This window comes from Lepisma saccharinum, chromosome 6 (assembly GCF_977018435.1).
Source record: "Lepisma saccharinum chromosome 6, izLepSacc3.1, whole genome shotgun sequence".
Taxonomy (NCBI): Eukaryota; Metazoa; Arthropoda; class Insecta; order Zygentoma; family Lepismatidae; genus Lepisma; species Lepisma saccharinum.
Window position 1 is genome coordinate 33675835 of NC_139234.1, and position 17231 is coordinate 33693065.

Sequence of the window (17231 nt, forward strand, 5' to 3'; positions counted from 1 at the left end):
TCAGATCGACTTCATATCTATGTTCTTCACATGAAGCAAAGCAACTGCACTTTCTTTGTACTGACTGATCTGAAAAATATGTATTTTGTACTATATAAATATGGTTACAAGTAAGCCATAGGGTATTACCTTTTAAATAGTATAATTGTGAATTATGGCTTGATGCCATTAAACATTATATTCGCCAAGTTTGCTTAAATATATTTTTATAAACGTCTGTGGAAATGAAGTTGCGGGCTCTTTTGAGTTGTTCTAGCTTCGGAGGCATCTAGTATGTTCGTCTACCCGAAGAAAATGTTTGCACCCAAAATACATGTCCCCGATAGCGCAGTGGTAGCGTCATTGCCTTGTAATCAAGGGGTCCCGGGTTCGTTACACGGTGGAGGCACATGGCACAGTGGTTTGGATTCCACTTTAAACTGTATTTCCAGTTCCAATTAGCCTTACTGTGCATAAAATTGACTTAAAAAAGCAAATCACGAAATCACACCAAAATACATGTCACGGCTGTAAGTAGCCATCTACCGCCGCAAGCGCAAAGCTCTGTGTATTTAAAGTATGCATTTACACACAACAGTCTCACTTTCATTTTGGGCTAGCCTTATTGGTTTGAGTTGGTGTTTTAAGTCCACTTTATGCACAGTAAGGCTAATCGGGACTGGGCCTACGGTTTAAAGTGGGATCCAAACCACTGTGCCATGTGCCTCCACCGGGTATCGAACCCGGGACTACTTGACTACAAGGCGACGACGCTACCACTGCGCCATCGGGGAGGCCAGGGGGCTAGCCTTATATTTGCATACATAAATACATCAGTTTTTACAACACAAGCAGATTTGAATTATTTACAGTTCAAATAAATCCAGAAAATACAATTGCTCGTGTTTATTTAAAATGTAACAACTGTTCGCTCTGAGTATCCTTTAGGTTGGTTTTCGCACGAACCGAATTTCACAATAAGGAAATTCAATTCTTAAACTCCAACTTAATTTTATTCAATTTACTAAATCCAAAGTATTTTCTTTTAATGCATACCTTGTTCGCGAGCAATGCAAATCAAACCATTAACATCACAATCTCTGTAGGTACCTAGAAAAACAAAGCAAGGGTGAGTAGAAAACTTAATCGTTCTTTCTTCTTAGATACTTTATAATCACAGTATTATGATATTATGAATATAATAATATAGAAATAAATCTATGGATTTCATATGTTCTGCCTAGTTAACCACACATTTCTTATTCTTATTCTTATTCTGAATGTAGAGTAGTAAATATGATATAAACATGAAAACTGTTAAAATAGCGGTTCTCAAACTTATTTCGCATTGTACCCTTTAGCAATAACTAAACGTATAATGTACCCCCCGCCCCATTGGTTTTCTCCGAATAGTGTGTTTTGGGGATTTTTTTTCTCTGTTTGATTGATGGGAAGTTTCTGATATGTTGGAGGCGTGTATCTGCAATAGAACAAAACCGCAGGCGGGTTGTATGTGGAAAGATGGTAAACAAATAAACATTAGAATCCTATGTATATTACTGGGTGTTCCTACATTTACAATCTTTATGCTTAGTTACAGAAATTAAAATGTGAAACATGTATGCTAAGAAATACATAAAAACTTCAATTTTCATATATTTTTCCAGAGTTATTGAAAAGAGTTAAGAACAAAAGTAAGTTTGTGAACAAATTGTCAGGCACAAGTTTGTAGTTTTGTTGTAAATCCTCAAGAGTTTCTGTGCCTGCATAGCCTGACACAGTTTCTTGATGTTTGGTTGTTCCCTTGAAACTTTCAAGCGGAGATTGGTCTCAAAATTTAATCTATTTCGGTACTGTTAACAGTCGTACTCGTGATGTTTTTACACTCCAACAAATGTTTGTGGGTTTTTGTGTTGAAGAATGAAATGGGTAGAGATTTCGAACGAGCATTTTATTTCAAAATATATGAAACGAACAGTGTCAGTGACAAAAGCAGCCTTATTTTCCTGTTAAGCATTAAAGCTATGAAGTGTGAAATAATGAAGTCTGCTATACACACCTGCAAAAAAAAAAAATGTTGTCTTGTGGGTATTTCTCTTCCGGGCTGATCGCGTACCCCCTTCAAGCCGTTGATGTGCACCTGGGGTTACGCGTACCACTGTTTGAGAACCGCTGTATTAAAAGACTAAAAGATGCGCATGTTCTCATTTACCATGTCTTCATTCTATAATCATAGTATACTATAATTTTAACATGCTAAAGAAGAATTGCATGAATTAAAGAGTTAAAAGGAAATGATCGTTTCATAGATTTATTTTGTTTATTTGTAATATAATTAAGCCTTGTTTCCATATTAAAAACACTAAGTTGCTGACCAAGGCAGTTTATTAAGATAAAAACACTTAACAGGTAACTTTTCAACCCTGTAACAGGGTCTTGCTCACCGTCAAACCCGATCCTCGCAGATGACGTAATGCATACGTACTTCACATAGCAACGAGCACCCCCTGTCAACTGCTACCTCAAGCGCGAGGCATAGCTTAACAGATTCTTTCTTACAGTGCTACAAACTCATACCATAAAAATAGCACAAGAAAAGTTGATAATGTATATGTCAGATAAAAGCTAATTAGCGATAGTAAGCTTTGATTGTGGTTGGCCACAATTAAAAATGCCAACGTGGAACTTTTGACGTCGACATATACACGAAGCGTCTTTCCTCAACCCTAACATAAATAGCCAATAGGAAACGTTATTTTATTGAAAGAGATGGAGAAACACTTTGCTATAATATTATAATATTAAAATAGGAAATCAAGTAACGAAACTGATTTTATAAAATAATTCATATTTGCCCTTGCACATAAAATGATTAAATAAAGATTTAGCTTAGGGATTTATAACGAAGACTAAATTACTTCAATCTTGTCTATTGTTGAGAAATATCGGTATTAGGTAGAAATGTATTTAACACGTGCCTAAACAACAACATTCGCGTTGAGTATAGAAATAATCCTAGCCATCTTGGCTTGACAAATAATGAAAATGTTGAATATATTATTTGGGATAATTATTAGCCTATAAAATATGATTGATGTTGCAAAAAATACGCGAATAGTATAATAACATAAGATAAAACATAAATATATACATGAATTATGAAACAATTAAATATAAATAATTAATCCAAGTTATTACTTAAAAGTATACGAATAATATAAATTCAAATATATATATATGACTGAAATTCGCCCTAACATGGCGGTCGTTACAATATGATTGCACTTCAAATATATTCGTTTGCAAGTTCTAATACTCGTAATTTAATATTCTCTTGCGGAACCGTAAAAGAAGGTTACTCGGACAGGAAAACTCTGGCAGCGCCAAACGTCTAAAAAAACTTTGTTCTCTTATGTCACAATATTGAAATATCACATCAAATATTTACTAACTGAGACAAAACGTTTTTCATACATATTGTTTTACCGAGATATACATGGTACAGAGAAATTGCTAATAATATGTTGAGGGTGCTTAAAAATCTGAAAGGACAATATAGTGAGGTGAACCGGACAGAAACTATCTCATATTACACAAAAGAACCTCGGATATATATATATACAAAATAACCTAAGCAAAATCTAAGAAGAGAAAGAAAAACATAGCTGCAGTAACTACGTGAATAATGATGCAATAGCTATATAGTAAAATTATGAACACGTGTTGCACTTACATTGCTCAGTACTGTAGTGACAATGTTAGGAAGAAATAGTATAGCACTATTGAATTTAATACTATTTTTCTGTTTATCAATGTCATCTTTCGTCTTAGTGTGTATCGATTTTATAATGTCATTCTATTATATATATATATATATATATATATATATATATATATATATATATATATATATATATATATATATATATATATATACTTTCCACTGTGTCAAATTCTTACCCGTTATATCTTTAAGGGTGGTAAAACTTAATTTAGTGTTAACCAATATCCTATGCTCTTCGGAAAAAAAGTACTTAAGTCAAAAAAATTTGCAGTAGACAGTTATTAATGTTTATTATTTTAATAGTAAACATTACAGACATTATATACAAGTTGGATCATCACTGTTTAAAATCTTTACACATGCCCAATATAAATTAATACTGATAAAATTTCCTTTAATAGATTCTCCGTGACTTAAATGAAGTTAACAGAAAATTACAGTTCGTGACTTATGTACCTTACCGAACACCCTAGAATAATTATAAGTTGAATTTTGAAATATAGATTGCTTACCATCTTTCTAATATGACCATACATACACTTACTTACCTACATTGATGAAGAAAGGAGGTGTACAATTACAGATCTCCATTAATTGATTGTACTTGCAATGCATCTGGCATGCAATTCGTGTATAGAAGGGACTAGTAGCAAGTTGCATTTCATCATAATACACGCATTTCCTTTTGTCGATGTTTAGGCCAAGAATACTTGGAGAACTCACTGTTGAAATGGTTTCGTAGTCAAGTTCAATATAATTATGTTTTATTATCATGTACTCGTACTGGCTCCTGGTGTTTGCCTCGGGATATTCAAATGGTGACGTTGTAAAAATCTGAAGAAAAAATATAGAGGGTTTTCCAATAAGAATGATATGATTTTGAAATGAACTGGCAACTATGCTTCAAATGTTATAACTGTCACTAGTTGTCATTTGTGTTTAGTATACTGTGACAATTCATCATGGATAAATACACGCTTCAAGAACGTTTGCTTGTTATCCAAAAATGTTATGCAAATATAGGTTCTTTTGTGAATACTCAACGTGCACTTCGCGAAAACTATGGTCCACATAATCGCCCTTCTGTACTTGCTATTCGTCGAATCGTTGAAAACTTTGAAAGGGATTTTACTCTTTACGATGAGAAAATACCAACAAAATGTCGAAATGCAAGAGGTGTAGAGAACATTGCTGCTGTAAGAGGTAGCATTGCAGAGGTTCCAAATTGGTTGATTTCTCGTCGTGCTCAAGAATTAGGTCTTAGAAGAACGACAACTTGGCGTATTTTGCGAAAAGGTTTGGGTTTACACCCGTATAAGATTCTGTTGACTCAAGAACTGAAGCCACTGGACCATCATAAGCGCCGTGACTTTGCTGCTTGGGCTTTAGAGCATCTTGAAACTGATCATAATTTTTGGGCAAAAAATTATTGTCTCAGATGAACCTCATTTCTGGTTAAGTGGATATGTTAACAAACAAAATTGTCGTTTTTGGTGTGAAAACAATCCACAAGAGATTCACGAGAAGCCCTTGCATCCGAAAAAGGTCACTGTATGGTGTGGTTTATGGCATGGTGGCATCATCGGACCATTTTTTTTTCAAAACGAGGTAGGAGATGTAGTTACAGTGAGTGACTGGTGAGCGGTATCGAGTGATGTTAACAGATTTTTTGTGGCCAAATTTAGATGAAATTAAACAACAAGACGGTGCCACATGCCACACTGCTAATGCCACTATCGACGTAATGCAAAAGCAGTTTGGTGAAAGGATAATTTCAAGAAATGCAACTGTTAGTTGGCCTCCAAGAAGTTGTGATTTAACTCCTTTAGATTGCTTTTTGTGGGGTTATTTGACATCTATAATTTATATTACATAAGATGAATTACATTGAATTAAATTATATAGTCTATGCAAACAGACCATGAAACCTTGATGCATTAAGATTGAACATCGAACGCTGCATTCGTGACATTAGGCCCGAGTTATTGCACAAAGTCATCGAAAATTGGGTTCATCGAATTCACTCGTGTGCACGAAGTCGAAGTGAACAATTAAATGGTGTGTTATTCAAAACATAATGTAATAAACTATGCTTCAAATAATATAAAAAAGTTTGGTTGTATCTGAAATAGTTTATTTTTTTTCATTGTAAAATCATATCGTTCTTATTGGAAAACCCTATACTTGTAAATTTTCACAGTTTGTCAGTCATAAATAGTAATATACACTTGAAAATAAGTTGAATCTGCACCTACCTTTGTGGCGGCGGAGTGGTTATCGCAGAGCCGCTCTATGACGTCAGGCGTCTCGGGTTCGAATCCCGGCCTGGGCATGGGTCTTCTCTGTGAGTGTCCCTTCATCAATTGCATCATATCATCGTCTCGATTAGCCAAACATGGCAGAAAATCAATGTAAAATGAATCAAATCAATCAACCAAGTTTGATCTGCATCATTATAATTTTTATCTTAATATGTTCGCTAGGTTGTAATCTGAATATTTAAATACCTAGAATACTCATGAAGCATAATTAATTGATTGCTTGTACACATCGATAAGATATAAGTTGTACAATATGCAGAATAGGATGAGATGTCAGAGGAACATGCTGGTTCATGTTTTATCATCTATGTTAAAGTTTGACAATGTAGTATGTACAGAATAAAGCGAACGCTTTTTAGAATTTTATAAAAATAGTGAACAATAGCTATGTTTTAAAAGCGTAGGTAACTATGAAAGTTTTAATGAAGATAATAAAGAACTTTTTTCTACTAATTGTATTCTGATTACATTTTGATGTGTACTAATTTTTCGATTTCAATACAATTTTTATAACTATCTGGAAAATTTGATAAGAAAAATGAATTTACCGAGACAGTTGTTCATGGTAAAATCAACGTATTTTACAATCTCTCATCGACACAGAGAGATTGCCAGAACCATTAACTATGCACGAATTGTAAGTTGATTTTGACTGGGTAATGCATTTACTAGTCGGCATTTAAAAAATTGGCCGTGTTATTTTTGGGAAAACAAGTTACACTGCTGAAATGAATGTAGACATTTTTACTTTCATGTTCTCTTGTGCTCATGCAGCCAATTGAACCTCCCATAGTGGCCAGTTTTGGATGAAAAACGAACTGCAAATTTTTTGAACGCAAGCCAACTTGTTAACTATTGCGTCATTCAGTAAACATCATATTAATTTTTAAAAAGTTGCGCACATATCGGTCGACTTTATATAAATAAATGCATTTTAAATTTCTGATCTTAAATTTAAGGCAAACAAAGTGGTGAAATATTAGCATACAACAGATATGCAATATAGGTACAATATATAAAACAATGTTGAAGAGATGTAGAAATGTAAAGAAAGGTTCACCTTACTTCCATTTGCTGCTATTTTGACAATCAGTACAGCTCTACTTAATTTCTGACTCGAAAAATAAACAATTGTTTGACTTGCATCAATGTATCCTTTCCTGAAAATAAATGGAAAATTTTCTTTAAAAAATATAAATCGAGTCGTCTTCTGTAAAAATGTTTTCGGGGGTTAATTTAAATATGAGAGGTATTGAAAGCAACACTGATATGTCTCGTGGTATAAAGAAACTGCTTATGTAACCATGAACATTATGCCGCTTTTGTTCCACATTTTAATGAAATTTCGCATCAAACGTTTTGGCATAATATGCACCTTTATTCATTGTGAAAATTGTACAAAATATTTCGAGTCAGGTTGTTTTGTTTAGATTGGGAAATTTCACTATTCTCTCTCCATATTCTTGGCGTTCCCTCCGCTGGTGTCGCCATGCAATGTAAGACATTTTTTCAAAACATTCTAGGTGAAGGAGGAGAATGATTTTCATGATCATCTATTAGCGGCTTGCCTTCCTTAAAGAAAGAGAGAGAGAGAGAGAGAGAGAGAGAGAGAGAAAAATTAACAGAATCTTCTTTGAAAACACTTGAAAAATTTTTGGGAAGAAGTTTGCAATTGAAACATCGTGTAGCAACTTCATCTTAATGCTTTTTGCTCAAAGAAATTGTAATAATATATATTGCTGTTGCATTTATAACAATAAATCACGCACGCAGAAAAAAGAGTGACAAAACGAAAAACTGCTGTAGAAGAGCCTGTGCTCATCCATCACGCTGCTCTTACTCCATGAACACTGAATGCGAGAAACCCACATATTAACAATGTAAGCACTACCAATTCGTAAAATTTTGATTTTTTTTTTTAAGCTTATCACTAGAGCTATGTCGAGCAAAACCAAATATACTAATGTAACTTCTTATTTAATTATTTCTTCTATATTTTAAATGTAAACGAGAGCTCTAAAATGGTATAATATGATCATTGCAGCTTCATTCTATCAGCACTTTCTTCTTTTTTTGCACCTTTTGAAAACAGAACCATTTTTTTTCCCTTTCTAGACCATAATTTCGCACCTTAAAACCGTTCCCTAATAATAACATAGACATTTCCATAAGGGAGTTGTGTATATTGATATTCGTGCATTGGACACAAAATAAATGATTCTCCTTCTTCTTGAGCAGCTACATAAAATCCTACAGTCTCATTTCTGATTAAATATATCGAACGAGTGAATACAATGGTGTTTTAACATAGAAGGGAAAGGTTTCTGGAGCATGAGAGGGGGGGGGGGGAGGGAAATGGGATGAATGTGCTAATCTTACAAAAAGGTGTAACAAAGTGTGTTCATTTTACTTGATTTAATGTCCTAAAATACATATCTCAAACGATCGGTATGAAAACAGCTATATTTTTGGAAAGGTTCTACACTTTAAAATCCGTTCCCCAGTTATTGTACATATTTTACGGAGGACATATCGAATCTCATTTAAAAAACAAAAATTTGAATACTATGGAATGATCAGGGTGGCGACAGACCTGGAAAACCTGGAAAACCGGGAAAAGTCAGGGAATTTGAAATGTCAAAAAAAGTCAGGGAAATGTCAGGGAATATCGTCTTCATTGACTTCGAACACTCTTTTGACGAAAATTGTTATAACTCGGGCACTATGGGAGCAATCTACTTCGGATAAGTTTTGTTTTTCAGCTAAAACATCATAGCATGCAACCGTGTACAATTCAGAATGCCGAACCGAGGAAGGGATTTGGGGGGCGTGACCCTGAATTTCAATGAAAAAACATAAAAATCTGGAGTTTGCCCCCTCTTCTCCCGCTATTTGGGAAGAAGGCGCGAACTTTAGTATTATTTTTAAAGAATGGACATTTCTCAAGAGAATGAAACATGTTTCATGTTCTTGGGTGTCATACAAGTTGAATAATAAGACAAAATGTGATTTCTTTTTTTTTTTTCCGAAAAATAGATAATTAGCATTTTTGTAGGAAAATTGTTATAACTCTGGCACTATGGGAGCAATATACTTCGGATAAGTTTTGTTTTGCAGCTAAAACATCGTAGCATGCAACCGTGTACAATTAAGATCACCGAACCGAGGAAGGGGGGTTTGGGGGCGTGACCACCGAATTTTAATGAAAAAAAAAACAAAAATCTGGAGTTTGCCCCCCCCCCCTCTTGTCTCGCTATTTTCGGGAGAAGGCGCAAACCTTAGTATTCTCTTCAAAGAATGGACGATTCCAAAGAGATTGAAGCTTGTTTCATGTTCCTGGGTGCCATAGAAGTTGAATAATGAGCCAATATGTGAAAAACTATTCGGAAATGTGTCATGGATATGTTGTGGAGAGGGGGGGAGAAGGTTGATCATCAATATGAATTTACCCAGGTTTGCTCCAGACCTGTGTCAGAGTTTCAACCCAAACAGAAGAGTATGAGGGTCCAAAAAGCACATTCATGTCATAATCTGCACGATGATACCATATGGTTTCATCGGGTCAGAACGACCTTACTCTGATGATACCATATAATATCATCGAGGGAGTAAAGGTTAAGCCTCTAAATATTACGTGGAAAATGCATTGAATTATCATTTTTTCTTGTCCGTATGGGAGTAGTAAGGAGACAGAACTGTCAACAGATGGAGGGGATGGTAGCGGGTGGCGCCATCCGATAGTTGTCGGACGTCGTAGTAAGGCTATTGTTGGACAAACTGAAGGAGAATGAAAACAAATAGGTTCCATTGATACATATGATTTTTTTCGAATATCGCCACCCGACAAAGTATCTCACTACACAATGTCACAGAAATTGCATGCATGGGACTCTTATGATTTTTGTTCGATGTCTTCGGACTGCAACATCCAACAAAAATCGTTTGGATAAACAAGAAGAGCTTTAGACTGCAAATATGCTGCTGGAATTTTATTTCTCTTCTGGCTCACTTCACCTCATTTAATGTAGCAGTGCTTACAAAGGTTTTCTTTCATCATCCTGACGTATTACTGGTTTTGCACAAGTTAACATATGTTTACAATCACATTGCACTATTCTTATATATCAAGAAGAATCCAACAAAACTAGATATATATTGAATACTATCACGAAAAAGTGAAACATGAATCTTCATTGGTGAACGTTATAAAAATTGGCAAGTGTATGCTCCCAACCTCAAATTTACTGCAACACTAGTATTGCAATGAAATTAACGCCACTCTCTGTCATGTCTGTTTAAACTCGTGAGAGATGGTCATTAATCTCTCACTGAGTAAGGTTAATGTCCAATATTATGAAATAACATACTAATAATAAATACGTAAATATTTTAATATCATATTTACTCGAATCATTCAATCATAAAAGCAAATCACTTTCTTCAAGAATTGACTTTTTCCCGCCAGCCCTGCTAAATTTTCACTTTCCATCTACTGATTTATACGAGGGGTGGCCAGAAAGTAATTTCCGATTGATTTTTCGCAAACGCCAAAACCGTGAAAAATGGTAATTGCTGCGAAGTTATGTTTAGGAATGTGCAGTGATGTCTGGACACATTTTTCGCCCTTTCTAAATATCGAAATATTGCGAATTTGTCATAAAATGTGAATTGTTGGCGTTTTTAGCCATTTTTTTTAAAAAAAATGTCCTAAAACAACGAAAAATTCCATGAAATCCAACATTCTTGTCTTTTCTAGGCCATGTTTGTGTACATAGAACATGCAAGTTTTCCAATATTTTACTGAAGAATAAACTATAGAGTTATACGTACATGGAATAATTCCGACAGCCACATTAAATCATGTATTTTTCACGATTTTTTCAACTTCTATGAAAACCATTTGCATCACAGAGAAAAGTGGCAGGGTTCTAAAAGGAGATCGATTGTGTATATCTACTGTCACACGGGATCAACATCCTCGTATTTGTCGCACGAGATATGTTTTGAATTGCCAAGATAAGTGCGCTCCATCGGCATTTGTCGAGCGAGTAATAATGGAGCTCAGTCGTTAGGGCGTCTGACTACTATGCAAGAGACCCGGGGTCGATCCCCTGCGGGGGAGAACCGGGATGTTTTCCGCTTATTCAAACTGCTCCGGCACCCACCCAGCATCATATGAAGCTGGTACCTTGAGGAAACTTTGAGGGATAAAGGTAGCCAGGAGCGTGGTGCTTATCACATGACCCCCACCTTTAGCCGTGATCAAGAAAGTGTGGGGCCCTAACTCCACACCCTTATACACCTTCATGGAAAAGTGCAGGGGAGCACTTTACTTCTACTTCCTCAAAAATCTGTTCCAACATATCAAACTGTCACGAAAATACGTAGACCACGTGATCTACAATTTAAAGTAATCGTTTAAAAGCACAATGGAGTATTAAGTTTCGGTATATTTGGCAGATAAATGTTCTAAAACAAAAAAGCGAATTTTGGGAAATTTAATACTGACAAGTCAAAAAAATAATGCCAATTTTTTGGTGCCATAATATATCGGTATCTGTCACGTGAGATTGATTGATTTTAATTTTTTGGGTGCGTCGCCACTTATGGTCATTATGCACCCTTCAGTATATACGAGAAAAATTCCATTATCTAAAATCCTTACCTTAAAATTTAAAAAAAAGGTGTATGGAAAATAACTTTCCCAAAAGAACTTTCAAGATATCAAACTCTCACGAAGAGGCGTAAGCCTTGTGACTTACAATTTGAAACAGTAGTTTAAAAACACCATGAAGGAATAATTTCAGATATTTGCCAGAAAATACGCTAAAATGAAAATGTGAATTTTGAAAAAAATAACACCGTATAGTAAAAAATAAAAAATAAGAAAATACACCAATTTGAAAAAAAAATAACAAAATATCAAGGTCCCTACCGATTAGGCATAAATAAAACAAGAATATCAGTTGTAATTTATTGCATTAGTAACAGTGAGTCTTAACCTAATTTTCGGCATAATCACCACCGTTGTTCTGGCATTTGTAGTAGCATGGCACTAAATTTTGTATGCCCATGGTATATGTGTCTGACAGCAGAGACTGGAACTATCTCTACCGCAGTGTAGCTGTCAAATCCTTGCCCTGCCAGAAACCTCTCCAGTTAAGCAAAGAGATGAAAGTCGGTACATTCAAGGCCAGGGCTGTACAGGGAGTGGTCCAAGATCTCTCACCTGAAGTGATGCAAAGGACCCGTGTTTACTCAGCTGTATGGGGTTGTGCACATTCGATTGGCCTTCCGTGAATTGTCTGCACCATCGTCTGACCATACTATCACTCACGACGTCCGGTCTGCACACCTCACATGATTGCTGGTGGTTCTGTGCCAAATTCTGAGCGTGCAATATAGGCTAGGCTCGGTGGGAGACTGTATGACAGCTGCAGTCTTTAACCTAGAACTGTCCTAAAACGTCTGCATTGCAACTGTACCAGATTACTGCTACATGCCACTTCTTCCTGCCTGCATGGGTGTGTGTCTATCTCTGACCACCAGTGCTGCGTATATGCACCATTGGAGCTTTTTTCAGGATGCCCCTCGTATATGAACTTTCAGAAGCTTTTATTATGAGAGTGTTCCTGTTTTAATGTATGGTTAGCTAAATCAGGTACCTATACAATGCAATTCTATAAATTCTTTGCGTTAAATTTCTAATACCTACATACCCTTTTCGACAGCATTAATGGTATAACTGCATGTTGTCAGTTTCACAGTACTTCACTTGGATATACTGTACTGAAGCAGAAATCCCATTGATAATGTAAGGAAATATGATACCTTATTTTGTTCGATTCAATTGTTTCACTTATATGCAAGAGTTAAGTTGTTTGCTTTACAGAGAAGAGTGCTTTATGCATTGAAAAATGAGTCCGCACTCATGGTTCTTGCAAGCAGAGGGTTCCAAACCTCAGTGGAAATATCAACATATAATACCGAGAATGTATAAGGAGACTGATAAATTACAAATTGTATTTCTTAATTAATCACTCTTCACTCTAATTTCATTTAGTCGTAACTTTAAAAATAATCAAGTATTTTATTTTAAACTTACTGCATATGACAAAATTCCGTAATCCTTCCCTATTTTAGTAATTTTCCAAATTCACTATTTTGCAGTTTGAATTCAAATCATAGAGAATAGAGAAATTAAGTCAATTTCATAGAAAATAATATTGGTACTTAACAAATCCATACCTGGATCTGTATGAGTTTATTATTTCCATTTGCAAAAACATCGATTTAGTTTAGTTTGTAATTGTCATGGAAAAATGTAAATTTTGTCCTGGAAAACCTGGAAAAGTCAGGGAATTTCATTTCTGCTTGTTTGTAGCCACCCTGAATGATATACTGAGTTTAATTGTTGAAAAGGGGTGTATTGGGCAACCTTCCACGTATGACACCCAATTGTCAACCTCACTTCCACCTATTACACCCTGGACTGCATTTTGCAGACCAACGAGTCTCTGGCGACTGGCCCTATGACCAGTATAATTCTCTGTGTAGTCCTGTGTTTTGTCCTTATGTACCCGTTTACAGTCTCAGCTTTTAACCTAAGTCACAATATTTTAAAATGTAGGAATTCAACGTTAGAGTTGTTATTTGTAATGGTAAGGGCCTGGACCCCGTATAATATGACGGGTGCAAAATAGCCTCAGTGCTGACGCACCCAAGATTTTAAATTCAAATTAATTCTTGAAAAACAATTCTCAGTCCGTCTTGACGTCAGTGTCACCGTCAGTTCTCTAAAATTACTTTCTATTAATTGACGTATATTCAAGTGTTGAACAAAGTACTTAAAAAGCTGTAACAAGATTATATCTTCGATTTTAAATTAATCGTTCTATTCCTTAGGAAAAATGAAATAATTCCGAAATACTTAGGAGATATGCTTTTTATCTAATTGAAATAATAGAAAACATTTCCAAAAAAGACCTTACCGTGTTGCAGTATTCATTGATGAATGGAAAGCAATGCAGTTACCATATTTAGTGTTCAAGGATTCCGTGGGTTTATCAACCGTAGCTACTTCGTATGCATTATACGTTCTCATCGTTGATCTCACCTGGAAAACGACATGACTTCAATGTTTTTATGTTGATTAGAGTCGAATTAGAGGGTTTTATTTCAATTATGTGTTAACATGAAATGTATGCTAATTGTTATACTTGAATCTTCTTAAATGTAATAAAATGTAAACCAATCTACAGTTCACATTGTACAACCTTTATCATGGTTTTCAGCACCCTCTGTAATATTTCACTAGACATTTTCAGCGAAAGTTTTGAAACTTTTGTTGCTCTTAGCCGATTAACCTTATTAGGACATTACGGGCCCGAATTTTAGATGAAAATGATTATTACTATTGCACATCAATATCAGTTTCTCATTGAGTGGTGCCCTTATTATCCCAACATATACATACCCCAATATTATTTAGAAAAAAAAGCTCATTTTGAATGATGATTTACGTAAATTCGTATTTCTTTAACAGCACACAAAACATATATATTTGTGTATGTGTGAAGTTTTATCCTAATACAATATGTTACCGAATTCTAAAAACACAGATGAAAATTTAATAACTCGCCAAGTCTAGCAAAATAATGACATCAAATATCCCACAATTTCAATGGAAATTGACTATATTAATATGTCTTTGCGAAATAAAAATAAACAATCCCTTTTTGGTTCTCCCTTTTGAAGTTCGTCTCAAGGCTTTCAAGTTTTCTGCCATATGTGTGCATTTATGTCGGACTTTCGCGTCAGCTAACACACAAGTGTGTCCGCCTAGAAGAAATCACTGTCAAGTCTGAACATAGAGAGGCATAATAACGAATAGCTGGTGAAATATATTTCAGGAAATGCATGTTACTTCTCTCTTCATAAACTTTTGTCTTTTCATTTAATATCTAAGAAACTAAAAGTTAAAATATACAAAACAGTAATTTTACCTGTAGTATTATATGGGTGTGAAACCTTGTCCCTCACATTGAAAGAGGAACATAAATTGAGAGTATTTGAAAATAAGATCATAGGAAAATATTTGGACCTAAAAGGGATGAGGAGACAGGTGAGTGGAGAAGGTTACATAATTTAGAACCACATAATTTGTATTCATGTCCAGATATTATTAGAATAATTAAATCAAGAAGACTTAAGTGGGCAGGCCATGTGGAACGAATGGGAGAGGAAAGAGGAGTTTACAGGATTCTTGTTGGGAAACCTGATGGTAAGAGACCTGTAGGAAGGCCAAGACGAAGATGGAGGGACAACGTTGAGATGGACCTAAAGGAAATCGGTAGGAATGGAAAAGAGTATATAGATCTTGCTCAAGATAGGACAGATGGAAGGCCTGTGTTGCTGGAGCCATGAACCTTCGGGTTTAAGAAGGCTACAGAGTTAGTTAGTTAGTTAGCCGTCATGGATTCAAAGCCATATCTATATATATACGCGTATATATATATAATATATGTGTGTGGGGGGGGGGGGGGTGCGCATGTAGAATGCGACGAATGTTTCCATCGGTTCAGCTTTTTTTCTGGCGCTAATTGCAAGTTGGGAATTATTTCACCAACTAATATGGATGATGGTTTTAACTCACGAATTTTACGCTTAATTCAGGTATTCTGTACGTGAAAAGTTCTGTAAATATTTTGAAACTAATTTGTATTTGTTTAGCAAAGTACTATTGCTATTATTCTGTCTAAGTGATAACACCATTATGCCTTGTTTCCATGATAACCAAAAACTAAATATGCTGACCAAGGCAGAAATTTATTTCAAATTTATTTATTTATTAAATTTAAATTTATTTATTTAAATTTCTGCCTTGGTCAGCATATTGAGATTTTGGTTCAATCTAAATGTCTCTGTGCATTATTAACTTCAGAAATCGATAAGGACTTTCATGAATGTTTAGGCTCTTCACTGCATATCTATAAATGTTGTGTTTCATCTTGTGGAGCAGTGATATTATTTTGGATTAGTGCCCCAAATACGTTGAATGATTTGATTTATTTTACTTCGCTTTTCTGCCACTTTTGGCGAATCGCGGAGATGAGGATGAACGATAATAATATGCAAGGACAGCACACAACACGAGTCCCACGAAGGATGATACGGGCCGTGAGCCCAGACGCCAGAGCCTCGTTAGTCTGCAAAATGCAGTCCAGGGTGTACTACGTGGAAATGGATTTGACAGGTGGGTGTCTCGTTAGTACTGTATTCATAGCTGCAAAGTGTTAGCCATTTATATTATCAAAGGTTGTTTCCATTACAAAGTGCATAAATCTTTTCTTACCGTTATCAGAACGTCTATCAAGTTGAGTTCATTGAGAAAAACATCTCCTTCATACTTCAGCATCGTTTTCAAATTCTGGTCATTTAGGTTGGATAAATCTTTCAAAAAGCTCTCGTAATAAGTAAAATTCGTCTGGTCGACGCCATGAAATATACTACAGAAAGAAATTCAATGCAATTTTTTTAATATAAATATATTGATTAAGTCTTATAATATTAACACTTTATATTACATTCTTCAGCAGCAATCATCTGAAAACTGTGTGTGTAAATAAACGTTCTATACTTACAAACAATACATCGACTTTAATATGTGGTGAAAAACAAGTAGTGAATCAACACCAGTATCATCCATTTTTTTGTTCATGCAAGATTTTTTTAAAATATGGTTTTATTCTATACACTTAGTTGTATTTAACGAAAGAACCACTTACGTCGGAACTAGTTTTTTGAAATTCACAAGGTCGAGAAAAGGGGGACAAACGATGGTAGCAGGATACGGAAACTTCCATTCCAAGTAATTACGTTGAATTACGGTAACTACTGCTGAGTCCTGATATCTTCTCCATGACTTGTAAATGAGGTAACAGGTTGTCACTGTGCTCATTGTGAAAGTTAAGTACCAAAACAACCTGGAAACAAAAACAGGATTGAGAATGAAGTAGTTTTGTTCCTACAAATCTAATTACGTAAACAAAGACCATGAAATTTGTGTTGCTAATTGGTAATGAGGGCGGGTGGATGGGGAGAGCGCCAAACCACAATTCTTCCTAGAGCACCAAAATATCTGGCTA

The 17231-nt window shown here is 35.2% G+C and overlaps 1 protein-coding gene across 1 annotated transcript; it reads right to left on the reverse strand.

Annotated features, from left to right (window-relative positions):
• Positions 1–1024: 1024 nt before the first annotated feature.
• LOC145989041 (sodium channel protein Nach-like) lies at positions 1025–16541 on the reverse strand. The gene is made up of 5 exons (XM_083124339.1): positions 16439–16541; positions 14076–14200; positions 7145–7244; positions 4312–4597; positions 1025–1089 (listed from the first exon to the last, which is right to left on the reverse strand). Exons 1-5 carry the CDS (start codon positions 16499–16501, stop codon positions 1025–1027), a joined length of 639 nt encoding a protein of 212 aa, XP_082980465.1. The 5' UTR covers positions 16502–16541.
• Positions 16542–17231: the final 690 nt, after the last annotated feature.

What these genes read in the sequence shown, in the direction of transcription:
- LOC145989041 (XM_083124339.1), bottom strand. Translation starts at nt 16,501, where the DNA reads ATGCTGAAGTATGAAGGAGATGTTTTTCTCAATGAACTCAACTTGATA. An exon ending in TGATAGACGTTCTGATAACG is followed by an intron (nt 14,201 to 16,438) that starts GTAAGAAAAGAT and finishes GTCGTTTTCCAG; the next exon opens with GTGAGATCAACGATGAGAAC. An exon ending in TCAATGAATACTGCAACACG is followed by an intron (nt 7,245 to 14,075) that starts GTAAGGTCTTTT and finishes ATTTATTTTCAG; the next exon opens with GAAAGGATACATTGATGCAA.